Genomic DNA, 22,205 nt, shown 5'->3' with positions numbered 1-22,205 from the left:
AGATTTATACACACCTGGGGCTTCTTACAGCCCCATCCGCATGGATTGCTCCCATGCCGCCGTCCTCAGCCTTCTCCAGCTCCGGTACAGGGTCCCGTAACTTTTGCCAGTCGCGGTCAGTCTGCACAAAAGAAGTGGGAGCGATCCGTGCTTATGGCGCTGGAGGAAGCCCCAGGTAAGTATAAATCTTTTAGAGTAACTCGTCTCTGGTTTCCTTTAAAGGACAACTGAATCAAAAGGAATATGGAGGCTGCCATATTTATTTCCATTTGAACACTGCAAATAGGCTATCCCGCTGATCCTCTGCCAGTAACACTTTGAGTCACAAACCCTGACAGTGCGCTAAGTAGCAACTGTACAGACACCAGACTCATGGCTAAGATGGCCCCAAGAGATCACCTTTGCTGAGCTCTCTCTACTGTGTGTACAAATACTTTAAAATGTTTCTCTTTCTTGCTACTGACGCATTATCGGTATCATTTATTGGAGATCTGACCATATGCCTACCACTAAAGACTGGTTTACATGTATAAAAACCTATAATGAAACATGAAGAGACCACCTTTTTTGTAGAAAGGTCTTTTTAAAAAAATATTACCTGTTCTGAGTACTATGGATTGACTAGCAATCTCACGATGACTACTTAGCAGTAATGTCTGGTCATCAGCAGTTTGAAAAGTTTGGTCACATTTTGGAAATTTAAAAAAGACAAACAAACCACCAATCAAATTTCCTCCACTGACTTCAAGTGTGATAAATTTAACATGCTGCCATTCTCAAAGTATTAATGTCAGAGTCACAGTTCTTTGCACAGTTGGTTCCAAAGTCACCAAGGTTAAAAGGCTGAAAAAGTGGGCAAAGCCACTAACAGCCAATCAAATTTCACCTACTGACTTCAATGGAGAAATTCAACCTGCTGCCATTCTTACATTGTTGATGCCAAGAATCCCAAAGTTCACACAGCAGGTCACTGGGTGAATGTGCTTCAGATTCAGAAAAAGTAAGAGGAGACACCAAAAACCAATAAAATTTCACTCATTGATATTCTATTGAGAAAGTTAAAATCCGACCATTTTTACACTTGAACGCCTGGCTTCCCAAGTGTTGGTCACTAGGTGACTTGGGCTCATACACTGAAAAATAAAAAGGGGTTGCCAACAACAGGCTGCTCCGGAGGCTTCCTATGTACTTCCTTGCCCCCTCCGCTGCTGGCAAGGGTCTTCTTCTTCTTCTTCCCATGGACCAGTGACTTTGGGCTACTGCCCAGGCCTGGCCATACTTATTCATGTACAGTGTGTGTACGCACCTTTAGTCACAGGTGTACAGTCTAGACATCAAAGAACAAATTCAGGGTCTAAGTTATCACATTTATTTCATGAATTCTTGTGTAGAGGTAACATAGCACTGCTGCTCCATCAGAACATAATTTCAGCCTAAAACAGCAACATCTTATTGTACCTCATTAAAAAATAAACTGATCAAGAGAGAAATATGTTGGTTGCCATCCCTACTTTGGAAAAATTGTTAGGTGCTTGGCTGTCATGCTGATTTTCAGGGCGACTTACTAAAGGTTTACTAAAGGTTGAAAGGCACAACCATTCATCCATATGAAAATGATTGGATGAAGCTTCCATACACTGGCTTGTCTACACACGTTCTTTAGTAAATCAATCACTTTCAGTAACTGATCCTAAACGCTTATCCAGATATAAAGTAGTTCCTTTCCGCATCTGGCCTACTTCATTTGCATACGCGATCAAAGTGCGTGGCTCAGACACTGAGGCAGCAGCAATTCAAAGAAAGTCAGCAAGGGCCCATTCACACTAGAAGTGCTTTAGTGAGCGTTTTGCGATTTTTAAAATCGCTCCCATTCACCTTCATTAAAAATCGCGGTAAAAATTGGACGATTTTTTCTCGCGATTTTTAATGAAAGTGAATGGGAGCGATTTTAAAACGCTCAGAAAAGCGCTTCTAGTGTGAACGGGCCCTAAGCAAGTTTTTTTGTCTTTCCCATCAGATAGATAGGTCACATCGATTATTTCTAACAGGTCCGATCTGATCTTAAAATCATAGTTACATACAGTGGTGTGAAAAACTATTTGCTCCCTTCCTGATTTCTTATTCTTTTGCATGTTTGTCACACTTAAATGTTTCTGCTCATCAAAAACCGTTAACTATTAGTCAAAGATAACATAATTGAACACAAAATGCAGTTTTAAATGATGGTTTTTATTATTTAGTGAGAAAAATAACTCAAAACCTACATGGCCCTGTGTGAGAAAGAAATTGCCCCCTGAACCTAATAACTGGTTGGGCCACCCTTAGCAGCAATAACTGCAATCAAGCGTTTTACAGCGCTCTGGAGGAATTTTGGCCCACTCAGCTTTGCAGAATTGTTGTAATTCAGCTTTATTTGAGGGTTTTCTAGCATGAACCGCCTTTTTAAGGTCATGCCACAACATCTCAATAGGATTCAGGTCAGGACTTTGACTAGGCCACTCCAAAGTCTTCATTTTGTTTTTCTTCAGCCATTCAGAGGTGGATTTGCTCGTGTGTTTTGGGTCATTGTCCTGCTGCAGCACCCAAGATCGCTTCAGCTTGAGTTGACAAACAGATGGCCGGACATTCTCCTTCAGAATTTTTTGGTAGACAGTAGAATTCATGGTTCCATCTATCACAGCAAGCCTTCCAGGTCCTGAAGCAGAAAAACAACCCCAGACCATCACACTACCACCACCATATTTTACTGTTGGTATGATGTTCTTTTGCTGAAATGCTGTGTTACTTCTACGCCAGATGTAACGGGACACGCACCTTCCAAAAAGTTAAACTTTTGTCTCGTCGGTCCACAAGGTATTTTCCCAAAAGTCTTGCCAATCATTGAGATGTTTTTTTAGCAAAATTGAGACGAGCCTTAATGTTCTTTTTGCTTAAAAGTGGTTTGCGCCTTGGATATCTGCCATACAGACCGTTTTTGCCCAATCTCTTTCTTATGATGGAGTCATGAACAATGACCTTAATTGAGGCAAGTGAGGCCTGCAGTTCTTTAGATGTCGTCCTGGGGTCTTTTGTGGCCTCTCGGATGAGTTTTCTCTGCGCTCTTGGGGTAATTTTGGTCGGCCAGCCACTCCTGGGAAGGTTCATCACTGTTCCATGTTTTTGCCATTTGTGGATAATGGCTCTCACTGTGGTTCGCTGGAGTCCCAAAGCTTTAGAAATGGCTTTCTAACCTTTACCAGACTGATAGATCTCAATTACAGTACTTTGTTCTTATTTGTTCCTGAATTTCTTTGGATCTTGGCATGATGTCTAGCTTTTGAGGTGCTTTTGGTCTACTTCTCTGTGTCAGATAGCTCCTATTTAAGTGATTTCTTGATTGAAACAGGTGTGGCAGTAATCAGGCCTGGAGGTGACTACAGAAATTGAACTCAGGTGTGATAAACCACAGTTAAGTTATTTTTTAACAAAGGGGGCAATCACTTTTTCACACAGGGCCATGTAGATTTGGAGTTTTTTTTTTCTCACTAAATAATAAAAAAACATTTAAAACTGCATTTTGTGTTCAGTTATGTTATCTTTGACTAATAGTTCACGTTTTTGGAGAGCAGAAACATTTAAGTGTGACAAACATGCAAAAGAATAAGAAATCAGGAAGGGGGCAAATAGTTTTTTTTACAACACTGTAGTTATTTTGGTTGAAAAAAGACATACGTCCATCGAGTTCAACCAGTACAAAGTACAGTTCAACCAGTACAAAGTACATTGATCAGAAAAGCAATCAGAAATCAGATTGGACCTGTCGAAAATAGATTCAACCCGTCTATCTGACAGGAAATTGCATGGTGTGTACCAGACATTAGAAAACAGCCAGATAGACAGGTCAGATCGATTATTTCCAACATGTCCGATCAGATTCCGAATCAGTTACAATACAGTACTGTGAACAGACCATAGAATTATATGGGTACCAAGCTGACATGCAGAATTATTCTGCAACGCAAGTGAGCACTGTGAACAGGGTCTGAAATGTCATGAGTATGCCAGTCCCCACTTTGTTTATTATAGGACACATGCTTACATAAATCACAAGTAGTGACTCATAATATGACTTAGCAGGGTGACATGAAGTTTTGGATACAAAATAATATAATACAGAAATGGGCGTGGTATGAAGAAAAAAAAACAAAAAAAAAAAAACAGGGTTCACATAGTTACAAAGAGAGATGAATTGAGCATAAAAGCATGTGACAGAATATTGATAAAGTATGTTGATATTCTATTACTGGCTTTGGGACTGAGCTCTTATGATGGTGGGTACTTCTGTGTCATTTCTGCTCTTCTCCTACCTAATGTCTAACCTGTTCTCTATCTAATACAAAATCCTTCTTACAACCTAGTCCTAACCTCTGCCCTCTCACAGCGTAAAATGCTTCCTCATATATAACTTCCTAATGCCTAAACCTAACCAGCCCACCCAATAGCTAACCTTACCCTTTGCATCCCAACAACCCCCACAACTTTCCCTACTGGATATCCTAAAACTCACCTTCTTAATACAACTCCTAAGCTTAAAGAGAAACTCCGACCAAGAATTGAACTTTATCCCAATTAGTAGCTGATACCCCCTTTTACATGAGAAATATATTCCTTTTCACAAGTAGACCATCAGGAGGTGCTGTATGGCTGATATTGTGGTGAAACCCCTCCCACAAAGAAATTCTGAGTACGTACTCTTTGCAGTTTCCTGTCTGTGAACCCTGTTGCATTGTGGGAAATAGCTGTTTACAGCTGTTTCAACTGCCAAAACACCAAGCAGCAGCTACATCACTTGCCAGCAGTAAAAAAGTCACCATGTGATGTCAGAATATAAATCAGGGATTTAAAATATTTTACAATGGGCAAACACTGACTAAATCATTTATACATAATTATTGTAAAATTGAAGCACTTTTTTTTTTATTACATTATTTTCACTGGAGTTCCTCTTTAATCAATGCTCACCTCTCATTCTGTTCTCTTTGTTAGCAGTTGGTATGTTTGAGCCCCAGTGCTTGCTTCAGACAATCATGTTCTGCCCATTCGCTACTATGTTACATAAAGAACTGCTAGGCTTTGGAAACTCAGTGTTTTGTGATAGACATGAGATGCATGGGATTTTTTAAGAGTTTAGTATAGAGGACAAGGCAATTACATTTCTCAAACTGTGCAGCCGAGTCAAAGAGCCAGCATACATGTTTACGTATGAGATACTTGTTTCTAGTGAAGACAGAAGAGCAGACGGGAAATGGGTAACGCTGGACTCCAAGGTCAGGTACAGCGATCTGTACACATTGTCCACCTTATGCCTGCTGTTTTTCTACCCTTAGTTTGAATAGAGTGAGAATGAACTACTGCTTCTCTATAAGCAATCCATAAATGCCAAGGATAGTCAATGAGGAGAAATCTCGGCAATGGTGACAATAGTTCAACAGTCAAATGCCTTCCCTGCTCTACCCAAAACTAAATTATCCTAGGCAGGAATTCCATTTTAATCTTCAAATACAGACAGCTCAATATCAACATCCAGCTGCAAATAGGAACATATAAAAAGTTATAAAGCCTCTTCTTCACATCTGCTTAACGCAGGTGCTCAACCGCCTACTCCCCCATTGGGTTACGATCCCATTCATTTTATAATGAATGGAATTACTGTGCTGTTTAGCTGAAAGTTTTAATATACAGTTTGCCATGATTCAGATTACCGCTACCTCTAAGTTTGTGTGTTTAACAGACAGCAGGCAGAAGGTGGCTCTTGCTGTCATACCATGTTCTCTAATTTCTATCAGTGTGACAACCCAGCCCACTAAGCAGGAATGGGAACATAGAAGCAAGAATGGGCCAGTAGAATTCCATAGTATAAAACCAAACACCTAGTAAACAAATGGGTCGGTCTCAGGAGCTCTGCAACATTCAGCGTGGCACCACAATAGAATGCCACCTGTGCAGCAAGACCATTTGTGAACTTTCCTGCCTTGTAAATATTCCATGGTCAACCAGAAATGTTATTCTAAAACGTGTTCTTATAATATAATAGGAAGAACAGCAACTTAAAGTCAGCACATACTGACGCACACATTGGCCTCAATTCACTAAGCTTTATCGAACGCTTTATCGAACGTTTGATAATTTACCTTATGGGTCAAATCTAATTTTGAATTCACTAAGGTGTTATATATTTATTGAGTATTTTATCGATAAAACACTCGATAAATATATAACCCCTTTAGTGAATTCAAAATTAGGTTTTACCCAAGAGGTAAATTATCAAATGTTCGATAAAGTGTTTGATAAAGCTTAGTGAATTGAGGCCATAGTGTAGAAGTTACCAACTTTCTGCAGAGTCAATAGTTACAGACTTCCAAACTTCGCATGACCTGCAGATTAGCTCAAGACCAGTGTATAGAGAGTTTCAAAAAATTGGGCTTCCATGGCCCAGCAGCTGCATTCATCCCTGAATGCAATCAATACCAGGTAATGTATCAGATACACTGGTGTAAAAAGCACAAAGACCAATACTCTTCAATCCTTTATGTATCCAAATATAAATCCACCGTTTTGGAGTCACCACAGACCCATTTATTAACCAGCTGAGCGGTCTGGACGAGCTCAGCTCGTCCAACACCGCCAGCGGCTGCCGCTCAGGCCCTGCTGGGCCGATTTTGATGAAATAAAAAGCAGCACACGCAGCCGGCACTTTGCCAGCCGCGTGTGCTGCCTGATCGCCGCCGCTCTGCGGCGATTCGCCGCGAGCAGCGGCGAAAGAGGGCCCCCCTAGCCGCCTGAGCCCAGCGTAGCCGGAACAAAAAGTTCCGGCCAGCGCTAAGGGCTGGATCGGAGGCGGCTGACGTCACGACGTCGGCTGACGTCGATGACGTCACTCCGCTCGTCGCTATGGCGACGATATAAGCAAAACAAGGAAGGCCGCTCATTGCGGCCTTCCTTGTTTATTCTGGGCGCCGGAGGCGATCGGAAGATCGCCTCCGGAGCGCCCTCTAGTGGGCTTTCATGCAGCCAACTTTCAGTTGGCTGCATGAAATATTTTTTTTTTTATTTAAAAAAAACCCTCCCGCAGCCACCCTGGCGATTTAATCAGAACGCCAGGGTGGTTAAGGTAGACAATTATCACCCTATAGAGTAAGCATTACAAAACAATCAATACCGACCAACAGTTACTTATGAATCAAAACCCAAATATCAAGAGGTGCAAGACAGACAGAGGAGCAGGGACAAGCAGTCCAAAAGGATGGAAGCAACAAGGCATATATGCAAAATCCACGCTGGGAAATTTGGGCGCAGGGCAAAGCCGAAAAACAGCTCACACGGCTCCTACAAAAGTCCTGGCAGCTTTCATTACTATTCCCCAAGAAGGATTTATTCGCCAAGTGCGATGGAGCCGTACTCGGAATTGCTTGTGGTACACATGGCCTAGGCAAAGTGCAACAGTTGTACATGTTACATACACGGCTACAGTACATATACTGACAACACTTAACAATACAGTACATTTACAACTACAGATAAACAGGCTAGCAGCATAAAAAGTAGAATAACATTCGGAGTGGTATTAGTGTCAGTTGCAATGAGACGCGGAAAGTGCAGAAGAGAAGGCGGAGAGTAATGCTGAAGAAGGGCAGTGTGAGTAGGGATGCAGAGGAGAAGTGGAATAGCTGCACCAAAGGCAGTCATGCTGGTTGCAGACTAGGAGGTGGAAAGTCAGCGGTCTGTGTTGTTCAGCAACAGAACAGCCTATGGGAAGACGGAGTTCCTGCGCCTGGTAGTCTTGGATGGGATGGTGCGGAAGCGCCGGCCAGATGGGAGGGACTCAAAGAAGCGGCTGCCAGGGTGGAAGGAGTCACGGGAGATCCTGGTGGCCCTCTTCTTCATCCTTGCCCTGTGAAGGAGTTCGAGCGGTGGCAGAGGCAATCCGATGATCCTTTCCGCCTCACCAATGACTCTTTGCAGTTTATGTCTGTCACTAGCTGATGCACTAACATACCAGATGATGACTGAGGAGCAAAGTATGGATTCTGTGGTGGCGATGTAGAAGCTGATGAGCAGCTCCCGAGGCATTCCACATTTTTTGAGTTGGCGCAGGAAAAATAGCCTCTACTGTGCCCTTTTCTGAATTTTGATGGTGTTCAGCTTCCATTTTAGGTCCGACGACAAGGTTGTGCCAAGGAACCGGACCGATGAAACTCTGGAGACTTCGGTCTCACCTATGTAGACTGGTGGGCGAGTGGGAGGGTTTTTCCTGAAGTCAGCGATCAGCTCGACTGTCTTTGTAGCATTTAGGACAAGGTTGTTTTTCCTGCAACAATTGCAGATTCTATCTCGCTGCGGTAGTCTTGTTCTCCGTTGCTGCCGATGAGGCCAATGATTGTTGTGTCGTCAGCAAATTTAATGACCTTGACAGAGTCTGAGGAGGAGGTGCAGTTATTTGTGTACAAGGAGAACAGAAGCGGGGACAGTACACATCCTTGAGGTACACACCCTACCCAGGCTGCCATGGATCCAGGGAGAAAGACGTACGTCGTTTTTGATGTCTGAGCGCTGATATAGTTATAATTCACATTACGGCCTACGGCGGGGCATGGTGCGCCCAAATTTCCCTGCGTCATTTTGCACTGTCTCAAGCAACAAGGCCCAAGCATGTATAGTCAAACAGATATGTGCCATTACAGTCCCATCTATCCACATCTAAAGGAGTGTGCTTGAGTAGAACAAATGTGAGAGTTAAAACGGTTATGTACAAGCACCACATCCAAAATAAGGGAAATAGTTTCTAGAGGCTAACATTCAAATCCCTACAGGACCTAGACCCCAGATATCTGAAGGATTTGTTGCAACTGCGTCACACCTCCCACAAACTCAGATCAAAAGGGTCCAATAAATTGACCACCCCCAGAGACCAACTGAAAACCTTAGGAGCCAGAGCTTTTTGTTATGCTGCCCCTACCCTTTGGAATGCTTTGCAAACCCCAATCATGACAGCCCCAACCCTGGACACATTTAAATCAAAACTGAAAAGCAACCTGTATAGTCTGGCATTTATGATCACATAACTTTCCCCCCTGTACACATCACTATGTACTGATCTGAGACAAGCTTATGCACATTGGGTCCTCAGGGAGGTCACTTTAGAAATGTTTTGTCACTTGCACAGCAACATGCAAATGTTCCCACCATTAAGATATATGAAGTAGTCATAACTTGAGCTCAAAAAAAGCACACACTTATTTAGCGTTTAATAGAGGCGATCGTACAGCTTATAGGTTGGAACATATGCACGTTTCAGTTACCATTCCTTCAGGAGTAAACCGGTTATAATGAGCAATGCATGCTCAGTAAGTAAGGTAATGCTGCAATAGCATGATGTAAGATTGGAACAGGCCATATGACCTGCAAGATGACTGCAATGCTGAACTGCAGTGATAGCTCTCTCTGTTTAGCTGAATGTGGTGAAAACTGCATTTAATCAATTGTGCGATCTGGCAGATGATATAGTGAAACAATGTGGTGTTCTACAGTCAGTATTAAAATGCAACTTCTAGGAAATGCCTTAATGTCATTCTATTCATTATACTTTACATAAGGAGTGCTGACATTATTACGATTTAGAACATAAGAAGACAGCAAAACACTCTGGTGCACTGGCTTCTGCAGGCAGGCAATAGGGGAAAACTGTGTATGAGGCCTGGAACCCACTATAAATCACAAGCGTTTTGAATTAGCGTCTTGTGATTTCATGAGCGGTTTCCGGCGATTTTGGTAGCGATCTTAAAACCTGTAAGCTTTTTGCCAGCGATTGTGATAGCAAATTGCGATTTTAATTCTGATTGGTCCTTTCAATGTATTACAATTTTTTTTTACAGTAATTTAAAATTGTACACAAATCGCTATATGTAGCGATTCATGAGCGATTTGCCAACGCTTCAATACTTTACATTTAAGCGCAAACGCTCCCAAAATGCTGCATGTCCAGCGATTGCGATTTTGCTGCTGTGGAATTTGTTACATTTATTTACATTGGCAGAGAGTTTAGAGAAATTTAAAGCACTCCTTAAACGCTCAAAAATGCTCTAATGGGTTCCAGCCCTTAATAGACCACAAGATCATTAACATTACATCAATTAAGGTATAGAAGCCAGTAGCTGGGAGCATAACACTACAAATAATGGGGCCTGCCAAGCAAACAGCAAACCTCTGATGGTGCTACACCTCCCTATGGGTCTTCTCGGGGTCATATAAAAATAACACACTCACACTTCCCTCATAACAACTGTGGACCCCATTCCCCCTACAATAACAAATATGGGTACTGCCCTCTCCTTCTATGCCATAACTAGTGCACCACCCTGCATAACCCCCTTCGCCTTTAAAAACTGTGCCCAGCATACCATTGTCCCTTCCCCATAACTAGTGTGCCCAGTATATCTCTCAACCCCCAGCATAGCTAACCTCCCTATAAAATAAAAGCAAGTGCTGCTGACCCTGACTCACAAACTTCACCGCCACCCCAAATGCTGAGCCCTCTCCACTGCCATCTACATACAACCACAAAACTCTGTACAGCACGCATAACATGTAGGACAATATTGAGATGGCATGCGTGTAGGAGGGGGCATGCAGTGAAGAGGAGAAAGGACTTGCCTTGCATTAAAAAATAAATAAATAAATAAATAAAAAACTCCATGGGGAAATATGGCCATTTCCAATTCCTTTACCTTGCTAGGGCTCAGTGAAGCATGATTATCTCCATTTGACACTGTGTCTGCTGCTGTTATTTCTTATGAGGCTCTTCCATTTAGCCAAACTGGAAGATATGGCAATAAACCTTCTTCTCTCTGAACACTACCCCTTTAGCTGCTCACCCATATGCCATACCTTTCATCTTTGTCAGTCACAGTGTCCTTGTTTACCCTCTACATCACTAGGGATGAGCGCTCCTAAACAATTGTTTCAGAATGCTGTTCTGAACTCTCCTGCTACTCCCTCTGGTGCTGGTTCAGCAGGAAACCTCAGAGAAATTCAGCTAAAGTGAACAAGCTGTGAAGGAGGTAGTATTGAGAGCTGGAACGCACCGTGGAGGACAGCACGCGGAAGTGGCATCGAACACCACACACTACAATCCGCAGTGCTCAAATGCTTGTTCTGTTCGGAATCATTCAGAACAGCATTCCGATGCGGTATGCTCATCCCGATATACCACACTAGTTTGCAGTCAACCACTGTCCTCTTGGCATCTCCTCTATAGATCACTCGCCTACATGGCTCCTCTCTTTCAATTGACATAGCCGGCAAATTCAATGTCCTCAAATACACATGTGGCCCTACTATTACCAAACCTCACCCACTTATTTGGAATGAGAGTGTGGCACTTACACCATTTACCCTTTCCCTTTGTTCCTGGTTGAACGGGAGGCATGGCCATTACAGCCACGGGACCTCCCTCTACTCTTCTGTTTGGCGGGATGGCGTGGTTTTGGCAAGTGAAACAATGATGAAGAAGGTTGGTAAAAATTCAAGTAGCCCATTTCATGTAAACAAAATTGGTAAATGTGGTGGTAAAAATATAAAGTGCATGGTAACCAATGCTTGGAGCCTTGCAAATAAAATAGACGAACTAGAGTTCATTCTGAATGACAAAGGCTATGACATTGTGGGAATAACCGAGACATGGATGGATGAAAGCCATGACTGGATAGCTAATTTAAAAGGATACAATGTGTTTAGGAAGGATAGAACAGGGAAAAAAGGTGGAGGGGTTTGTCTCTTTGTTAAGAATTCTCTTACAGCTGTCCTCAACGATGAGATGGAGGAAGATTGCGAAGATGTGGAGTCCGTTTGGGTAAATATTCATGGTGGAAATAAAAGTTGCCAATTGCTTATTGGGGTATGCTACAGGCCACCTCTTATTAATGAAGAACTGCGATTACTACAGCAGATTGAAAAAGCTGCAAGTAAAAATGAGGTCATAATTATGGGCGACTTCAACTTTCCAGACATTGACTGGAGTATTGAGGCTACCCATTCTGGTAAAAGCAGCAGATTTCTGGCAGCACTACAGGACAATTACTTGACTCAAATGGTAACTGAACCAACTAGGGGGAATGCGTTACTGGATCTGATAATTTGTAATAGACCAGATAATGTATCAAATGTGCAGGTTCAAGAACATTTTGGAAATAGTGATCACAACATGATAACGTTTGATCTGGTGACTGATAGGCCACGGGGCAGCGGGACCACTAAAACTATGAATTTTAGAAAAGCAAAGTTCAATCAAATTAGGCAGGCACTAAGTTTGGTGAATTGGGATAATGTACTACAAGGGGAAGACACTGAAGGGAAATGGCAAGCTTTTAAACTTATACTCAATCAATATTGTAGTATGTATATCCCATATGGAAACAAAATATCTAGGAATATAAAAAAGGCCTTTATGGATGAATAGAAAGGTTAACGATAAAATGAAGAGGAAAAAGAATGCCTATAAGGTCTTAAAACAGGAGGGGACCGAGGCTGCACTAAGCAATTATAAGGAGTGCAATAAAAATTGTAAAAACAAAGAAATTAGGCAGGCAAAGATTGAAGCTGAAAAACAAATCGCTAAGGATATCAAATCTAACCCAAAAAAGTTTTACAAGTACATTAACTCTAAAAAAAGAAAGGCTGACTGTATAGGACTCCTAAAGGATGAGGGTGGGAACTCAATGGTGGATGACCAAGGTAAGGCAGAGTTATTAAATGCTTTTTTTGCTTCTGTCTTCACAAAAGAAACAGCACTGTTGCAAACTACAGAGGCTGAAGAGTCTCAATCTTCTAACTGTAATATTAAATACTTAACGCAGGAAGAAGTGAAGGCAAGACTAAATAAATTAAAAATAGACAAGGCACCTGGCCCGGATGGCATGCATCCTCGGGTCCTAAGGAAATTAAGTTCAGTTATAGATAAACCCCTTTATCTTATCTTTTGTGACTCTCTTGCAACTGGCAGAGTCCCAGTGGATTGGCGTACAGCCCACGTTTTCCCATTATTTAAGAAGGGCAAAAAATCAGATCCAGGAAATTATAGACCTGTAAGCTTAACATCAGTTGTATGCAAACTATTTGAGGGGTTACTAAGAGATACTATACATGACTTCATAGTAGAAAATAATCTTATTTCTCAGCATCAACATGGGTTTACTAAAGACAGGTCCTGTTTGACTAACATGCTCAGCTTTTATGAGGTAGTGAATGCTAATATGGATATTGGAAATGCTGTAGATGTGATATACTTGGACTTTGCAAAGGCCTTCGACACTGTTCCCCACAGAAGTCTGGTGCAAAAGTTGAGGATGCAAGGACTGGGGAAGAGTCTGTGTTCACGGATAGGGAACTGGCTAATGGACAGAAAACAAAGAGTTGTGGTCAATGGATCGTACTCAAAATGGGAGACTGTTAGCAGTGGGGTCCCACAGGGGTCTGTTCTGGGTCCAGTGCTCTTCAATTTATTTATTAATGACCTAGTAGATGCAGTAGTGAGCAATGTTGCTATTTTTGCAGATGATACAAAATTGTGCAGAATCATCAACTCTCAGGAAGATAGTGTCATATTGCAACAGGATCTGGATAGGATGGCTATATGGGCACATACATGGCAGATGAAATTCAATGTTGACAAATGTAAAGTCATGCATTTTGGACGTACTAATGGTCTAGCACCATACAAAATAAATAGGATACAGTTGGGGACATCAAACTTGGAGAAGGACTTAGGAGTACTCATTGACAACAAGTTAAATAATCGTACTCAATGCCAAGCAGCTGCAGCTAAAGCTAACAAAATTTTGGGATGCATTAAAAGGGAAAGAAAAACTCGAGATGCTAGCATAATATTGCCCCTGTTTAACTCTCTAGTAAGGCCACATCTGGAATATGGAATTCAGTTCTGGGCACCACATTACAAAAAAGATATTGCAGTTTTAGAGCAGGTGCAGAGACGAGCAACAAAATTGATACGTGGGATGGAAGGTCTCACTTATCAAGAAAGGTTAGATAAACTGGGTTTATTTAGTCTAGAGAAAAGACGCCTTCGAGGGGATCTAATTAACATGTATAAATACATCAGAGGGCAATATAATAGCTTGGCGGATGAGCTTTTTGTCCCTAGGCCTTCTCAAAGGACTAGAGGACATGATCTGCGCATGGAGGAAAAACATTTTAGCCATTTATTTAGGAAAGGGTTCTTTACAGTAAGAGTGATTAAGATGTGGAACGCATTGCCACAGGAAGTCGTTATGGCAAACTCTATACCTGCATTTAAAGGGGGCGTAGATGCTTTCCTTGCGTTGAAAGACATCCATGGCTACAATTACTAGGTAATGCCTAATGATGTTGATCCAGGGATTTATCTGATTGCCATCTGGAGTCGGGAAGGAATTTTTCCCTTTAGGGGCTAATTGGACAATGCCTTGTAAGGGTTTTTTCGCCTTCCTCTGGATCAACAGGGATATGTGAGGGAGCAGGCTGGTGTTGTACTTTATACTGGTTGAACTCGATGGACGTATGTCTTTTTTCAACCAAAATAACTATGTAACTATGTAATGATGTTGGAGTGACATAAAGGGTTGGAAGAGGAAGCACCGGTGGAAGCTGAAGCAGAGTGAAATTGCTTTGGCTCCATGTACTGAATGGCCAGATGGTGGAGTCACATGACCTGATGCTGAAGACCCACAGGAGGTGACTATGGGTAGGGAACCACAGCAGAAGATTGCAAAAGTGTTTGCTAATGCTGGGAATACACGGTACGTTTTTGAGCTATTTCGATGGCTCGATTGATAATTTCTGACATGTCCGATCTCACGCCCGATCGTTTCCGCACTCGATTTCGCATAGGGAACAATGGGAAAAAGATAAGAAAAATGAATGGAAGATAAGAGAATCGGGCGAAAAATCGAGCGGGGAATCGATCGTGCGGCCTCAAAAACGTACCGTGTATTCCCAGCATAACGCTAGGTACACACTATGAGATTTCCTGCCAGAACGATTATTTCCAACATGTCCGATGTGATTTCCGACCGTTTTCTGTTACCTTCTATAGGAAATCGATAGGACATGTTAGAGATAATTGATCTGACAGTAAATCTGCCAGAAAATCTCATAGTGTGTACCAAGTGTAAGGCTGAAGCTGAATACTTTGAGGCATTAGACAAATTAGCATTGCTCTTGCATCTTAAGCATTCCACGTGTAACTAAATCAGCTGGTAAAGTGTGTCAGATGCAGGCTGATAATTTCACTCACATCAGATACATTGGGCATGATTCACAAAGCTTTTTCACCTGTTTTCACCTTACCTATGTTACCTTTTTGAGCTTCCAAAGAGCAAAAATATAATATAATTAAGGAGAGAAAAGTAATATTGAAATAAAGTTAATCAGGAACAACTTACTATGAGTGACTATTGTGGCTGTAAATGTGCTGAAAACAGGGCTGCTCAAATCCGGATCCGGGAGACACCCGGATAGTTGAGATCCAGATATCTCCCAGTAAACCTGTGTGGGGTGGGCGGGGGTCAAGCTTACCTGTCTGACGTCTTCTTCGTCCGTCCCTGGCGCCTCCCACGATGCGCTCCACGCAGCGGTCACGTGATTACAAACACTTCCTCCTTCCGGGTTGAAGGAGGAAGTGTTTGTAATGACGTGACGCGCATGGACCGCATCGTGGGAGGCGCCAGGAGCGCACGAAGAAGACATCAGACAGGTAAGCTTGACACCCCCAGCCCACCCCGCACAGGTTTACTGGGAGATATCCGGATAGCAACTATCCGAGTGTCTCCGGATCCGGATTTGAGCAGCCCTAGCTGAAAGGTTATTTTTATCAATTAGGTGATACATAAGTCATGTATGAGATTTTAGTGAATACAGCCCATTTTAATTTTGACTCACAAACTTTTCTGCAATTCACACTTTACACTTCATATACACCTGACACCAAAATATGCCTTTTACTAGTTGGATGCCAGGTTTACAGAATTGCTGATGTTCTCCAGCTGATATCTAAAATTAAACTTGCCCGTTTTTTGCTCCACAGTAATTGAAAAAATATGGACAAGCACCACACCAACATGCCCAATTAAATATGGGAAATGTAAGTTACACATAGCAATAACAAATTGTGCCGGGAGAAACAATGAAACACTAATCTTAAAAACACAAGAGAATCCCGCAAGAAGCACCACTCTGACATTAAATATTTATCATCTTTATTGAAAGAAGCTAAACACAATAAAAAAAATGTTTGATGGGGCTGGTGTCAGACACAATACAAATTCTACATATAAAATTTGTATTGTAGTGGTCACCAGCCCCTACCAAGGTCAATTTGGTTGATTTGGCACCCAGCGCCAAAACTGGGTGCTGCAATAGCACTAGTGCTATACTGCCTGTGGTGCGTAACAGTAATCCAGCGATCGCCAGACCCCAAATCACATCTCCTTCTGAGTTGCTACTACTCAGATGGAGAAGAGTATTTAACGCCACCGGGGAGTTTAGTGGCAGCAGGGTGCGCTGTCATTCACCTCGCTCCAGCCACCGGTGAGTTGGACATTTTTTTTTTTTTCAACCAGAAAATCTCTGGTAAAAAGAAAGTCTCTGGTAAAGACCAGTCTCTGGTCCTTACCAGAGGATCACGCTCTTACCTGTAGTCATCTTGAACCTGCGCAGTACACGTACGTACGCATTACTACGCGTACATACGTATGTATTACACATATTGCGCAGGTCCAAGGTGGCCACAAGGACGGAAGCGTGATGAAAAACAAGCACTGCTGAAAATGAAACTGAGCCATGGCAGGGGACCGGATGATCGGTGAGTGATGGCACAGGCACAGGACGGCTGCTGGGGTAAGCCCCAGGTAAGTGAAACTTTTTTTTTTTTAACTTAGTTAAGTTTCTCTTTAAGGGGCTAGAAACTTCTGATACTTAAATGGTTAATGACCTAAAAAGATAACAGCAAAAGATGCTAGTCAATCTGTCAAATTCATCTCAGCAGATTTTTTTCTAATGATATTCCTCCTTTCCACAAGGTGTGCATGAGATTGTCAGATGTGTCTTAAAGATAACCTTAAGTAAAAAAAAAAAATGAGATGAACTCACCTGGGGCTTCCCTCAGCCCCCTGCAGCCGATCGGTGCCCTCGCAGCTCCGCTCCGATGCCTCATGACCCGCCGGCGACGACTTCCAGTTTCGCCGTCACCGGGCGACAATAGCAGCATAGGGGGCGATATACAGGCTGGGAACGCGAACACTTACTCGCGTTCCCATGCCTGTCGGCCGGTGACAGCGAAACCGGAAGTCGTCACCGGCGGGTCCAGAGGCATCGGAGCGGAGCTGGGAGGGCACCGATCGGCAGCAGGGGGCTGAGGGAAGCCCCAGGTGAGTTCATCTCTTTTTTTTTTTTTTTTATATGCCTTTAGGTTCACTTTAAAGCAGAGTTCCCCAACCCTGTCCTCAAGGCCCACCAACAGTACATGTTTTGCAGGAAACCACACATTTACAGGTGGGGTGGTCGTTAGTGTTGCAGCAGAGCCAATTACCTACCTGTGTGCATTTCCACAAAACATGCACTGTTGGTGGGCCTTGAGGACAGGGTTGGAGAACACTGTCTTAAAGGACAACTGTAGTAAACAGAAAATGGAGGCTGCCATATTTATTTCCTATTATACAATACCAGTTGCCTGGCAGCCCTGCTGATCTATTTGGCTGCAGCACTGTCTACATAATAGGCCTGAAAGATAAATTGAATTGAAATCGAAATCACCAAGCTCACAAATTTTGGAATCGTCAAAGTGGCAATTTCTGCGATGACGTTAACTCCACATGGGAAGTTTGAAGAAGCGGCTTCAAACTTCCCTTAAGTCTCGGCGTGTGTAGCCCGCAGCATCGGCAGTGTTGGATATACCTTCTGACAGGAGTCGAACGCTTTCCATCCTCTCTCACCGCCTGACAGCTCTTGTGCACGGCATACTTCCTGGTTCCTGTATGTCACATGACATACAGGACGTATGCCGTGCATTAGATCCTGCAGGAGGCGAAGTGGATAGACGGGCATCGCTGGACTCGTGCTGGAAGGTATGCCCAGCATAGCTGCAGCTTGGGGGACAGGGGGCACAGAGAAAGACCCAGAGGGTGCAAAAAGAGAGAGGGGGACTGAGAGGTACAGAGGGAAACAAAGCTTGATTTGAAGGAAATCGTAAATCGAATAAAAATCGTGATTTCGGACAGAAATCGCTCAATTCAATTTTTTCCTAAAAATCGTTCAGGCCTACTACATAATGCTGGGTATACACGGTACGTTTCGGTACCGTGCATCGACCAGCTGATAATATTCAGCTGGCCCGATCATGCCGCTCGACCCGCGCCCGCTCGATTCCCGCCGGCGGACAATGGCAGGGAATCGAGCAGTGATAAGGAAGCGCCAGCGGGGACGAGCGGCAATGCGCTGGCTCAATCCGGCGCAATAAACGAGCCGGCATAACACCAGAAACAAGCATGCAGCTAATCTTTTCAGATCTGACAATAATGTCAGAAACACCTGAGCTGCCGCATGCTTGTTCAGGGGCTATGGCTACAAGTATTAAAAGGCAGAGGAACATTAGGATAGCCAGGCATCTAGAATTGCTTAAAAGGAAATAAATATGGCAGCCTCCACATACCTCTCGCTACAGTTGTCGTTTAAGGTTTGTGGGCACAGTGCAAGCATGAAGAAGAAAGTAAATTGAATACAAAAGCATTGTTTTTGTATTTTTGCATGAACTGTTCTTTTTCACATATACAACTCTTCCTGACAAAACTACACAGCAGATGGATTCCTCGGTTTCCAAAGATTTATACACGCGCCATTACCAGTATGAGTGGGGAGCGAACCTGGGTTTTACAAAGGTCACAAAAGGAGAGTCACACACCATTTCCAAGGTGCTGGACCAGATTAGTAGCAATCCAAACAATCAAGAATGTCCACACACTCAATATTGCAGAATACAGCTCCGTTTATTCACATATCGTGACAAAAGTCCATTCACAGAGCCAACAACCGTTTTGGGCAATGGAGGGTCCCCGTTGTCAAGGAATCAGAACATAATGTTCTGATATTTTGACAAAGGGGACCCTGCATGGCCCTGAAACAGTCGTTGGCATTATGAATGGACTGTTGTCACAATATGTGAATAAACTGAGCTTTATTCTGCAATACTGAGTGTGCAGATTTTCTGGATTGTTTGGAATTTACACAGGACTAATGATTTAATACCCTCACGGTCAATGATGCTGTCAGATAATTAATCACCACCCAACTAGCTCCATCCAAAGTTTTAGTTTTGTCACCACTAAACTAATGCCTGGGTGGTGAAAACGTTTGCAACCGGTTGCAATAGTATATACCCATCGCTATCAGAAAGTGAAACCTAACCATTTATCTCCATGTATTTGTATCACAAAATGCAACCCAACCTACCGTAAACCTATTCTCACACAAAAACCCTCCTCTACTGGGCAACTTTTCACCCCCATAGAGGGAAGCAAACGCCCACCTGGAGGGAACTAAACACAGGCAGTTGCAAATAATGACAGCCGGAAAATGTGAAAGAAGGTGTGCAAGCGCAGTCCTTTCAAGTTGCAAAATAATGCAGGTTGCAATATTTTCATTACACCTGTCCAGCACAAAATTTCCGTGAAGTTGTATTTTGAGCTCACATCCTCAGCTGCTCCAATCACACCACAAGCAAGACAAAAGCACCTTGCATGGTCCCATTGCTCTAATAAAAAGAAATTCCATCATTGCCTTTCCCTGCCAGAGCAGCATGAGCAGGACAAGGCACACAAAGGTTACATGTGCAGCAAGCTCCAACATTATAATCCATAATAAGCACTGCACTTTCCAGCACTGCTAAGGCCTGAAATCCCTCTGCTGGTTTCTATACATTGCCAGAGCCAATTACCAAGGTGATGGCATGGGCAAACATTGCAGCAGACTGTAGGCTGTGTGACTATTAAGGCCTGGAGTGGAGAATATATGTAAGGACATCCCATTTCTACCCTCTACAGAGGATCAAATCTGACATAAGCAGACAAGCCTGGAGACTGAGCTCCTGCACGCTGCCTAGTGCCTACTACCATTCATGTGTCATAAGGATATGACCGGGGAAAGGTACAACTTCCTGTGCAACTATTTGTCACCTTCAGAGACGAGGAGACACCCCTTGCAGACATTTGCATAAGCCCCCAGCATGGCTCAGTCACCAGTCATCCTGCAATCTGCACACACGCAGCTGCCTCATTCATTCCATGCAAGCTGACCCGCCGCTGACCCCGCCTGCTGCTGCTTACCTGTGCCGCAGAGCTGGAAGTCAAGGGTGTTTTGTCGCACTGCTGCCATAGTGAGCTGGAGCCCTGTGCCATGCCTGGGAGAGGCGGCCGCTGCTGCTGTTGCTGCACTGCCCTGTGTCACAGACACTGTCTGTAAATGAGACTGGGGAGAGCGACCGGGTATCAAAAACTAGCAGTCCGGCATCCATCTAGACGTGCATACTCCCTTCTCCCGTCTGCTGCCGCCAGGTGGCGCATTCTTCAGCAGTACTTGACAGTCAATAGTTACATACAGAGCTAGAGAGATCTTGTTTCATATCAAAGCCCAAATGCAGACTCAGCTTTATTTATTTATTCATTTATTGTATTTTTAAAGCTTTTTAACCACTTAAGGACCCAGGCTTAAAGCGGAACTGTAAAGTGTTTTTAAACACATTGTTTCACTTACCTGGGGCTTCCCCAAGCTCCCAGCAGCCGTCCTGTCCCGCGCCGGTCCTGCCCGAGCCTCCGTTCTCCTGCCGCCAGCTACTTTCGGTTTCGCCCGCCGGGCCACTGCGCCTGTGCGGCTCTGGTCACGCGTATCCTTTCTTCACGTCCCCTGCTATTGGCAGGGCTGCGCTGGAGTCGACTTAGAAGTCGATGGCACAGCGGCGGTAGAACGGAGGCTCAGGCAGGACCGGCGCGGGACAGGACAGCTGCTTGGGGAAGCCCCAGGTAAGTGAAACAATGGCTATCATTCATAAAGCATTTCCGCATGCGGAAATGCTTAAAACAGCTGACTTTACCGAACACTCAGCAAGTTCGGCATTTATAAAGCCTCTTTCCGCATGAAAAACTGACACTACTGAGCAGAGTGATAAATCACCGCCTTGTGCGGTGATTATCGGAACAAATGTAACAAAATGTAAATTCATAAAGAATTACACAAGCGGTATGTGGACGGGAAATACCGCTCCCTCTCATGTGGCGATACTAATGTAAAGTTAATGGAGACACAGACCTCCCAGGCAGCTGCAGTAGAACGGAACACGGAGAAATGTATCAACTCGGCTGCTTCCTGTGTCTCCGCCTGCCTACCACCAGCCTAGTTCGGGGAATCTCCGCACTGCTATCGCACCTGGATACATTTTTATGAATGCCCACCCAGAAGTCTAAAATACCGGCAGCGGTGTTTTCCCGCATTGATTCTCCTTACCGACAGCTCCTTCATGAATGATACCCAATGTGTTTAAAAACACTTTACAGTTCCGCTTTAAGCCCCCCCTAGTGACCAGGCGAGTGATTCTTCGCGGTCCTGGCCGCAATAGCAGTATAGAGGGCGCTATTGCGGCCAGGATGCGAAGAATCACTCGCGTTCCCAGGCCTGTCAGCGCCTGTCGCCGAAAACAGAAGTGGCTGCCGGCTGGGGACAGGAGCATCGGAGCGAGACTGCGTGGGCACCGGACACCTGCAGGGGGCTGGATTTTTATGGCTTAAGTGACCCTTTAAGGGCCCACTGCAGGGCTGTACAACTCAGTACACAAGTGATCCCCCTCCCCCTTTTTTTCTGCCCACCAACAGAGCTTTCAGTTGGTGGGCGAGGATTGCTCCCAAGATGTTTATTTTTATTTATTTTTTGTAAATATTTCATTTTTTTTAATAATAACTATTACTATTCATTTATATTTTTTTCCTATCCTCCCTCCCACCCACACTCAGCCAATGACAGCAATTGGCTGTCATAGGCGTCAGCCTATGACAGCGGATCGCTCCTGTGTGTCTCAGGGGACAGCCGTGTCACGGCTAGCGCTGTACTATGTAAATAGATGGCGGTTTCGCCGT

General features: G+C 43.7%; 1 protein-coding gene across 2 annotated transcripts in view; it reads right to left on the bottom strand.

The window, feature by feature from the left end:
* LOC137544556 (spermine synthase-like) overlaps positions 1 to 20,526 on the bottom strand; it is a 200,581-nt gene extending 180,055 nt beyond the window's left edge. For both annotated transcript variants that reach the window (XM_068265655.1, XM_068265656.1), the window contains exon 1: positions 20,406 to 20,526. In XM_068265655.1, the coding sequence (XP_068121756.1) occupies positions 20,406 to 20,454 (49 nt within the window). In that variant the 5' untranslated portion in view covers positions 20,455 to 20,526. The remainder of the gene's footprint in view (positions 1 to 20,405) is intronic.
* Positions 20,527 to 22,205: the final 1,679 nt, after the last annotated feature.

The sequence above is a fragment of the Hyperolius riggenbachi genome, chromosome 2 (genome assembly GCF_040937935.1).
Source record: "Hyperolius riggenbachi isolate aHypRig1 chromosome 2, aHypRig1.pri, whole genome shotgun sequence".
Lineage (NCBI taxonomy): Eukaryota > Metazoa > Chordata > Amphibia > Anura > Hyperoliidae > Hyperolius > Hyperolius riggenbachi.
Note: the sequence above shows the minus strand (reverse complement) of the source record. Positions and strands in the feature narration are given on the sequence as shown.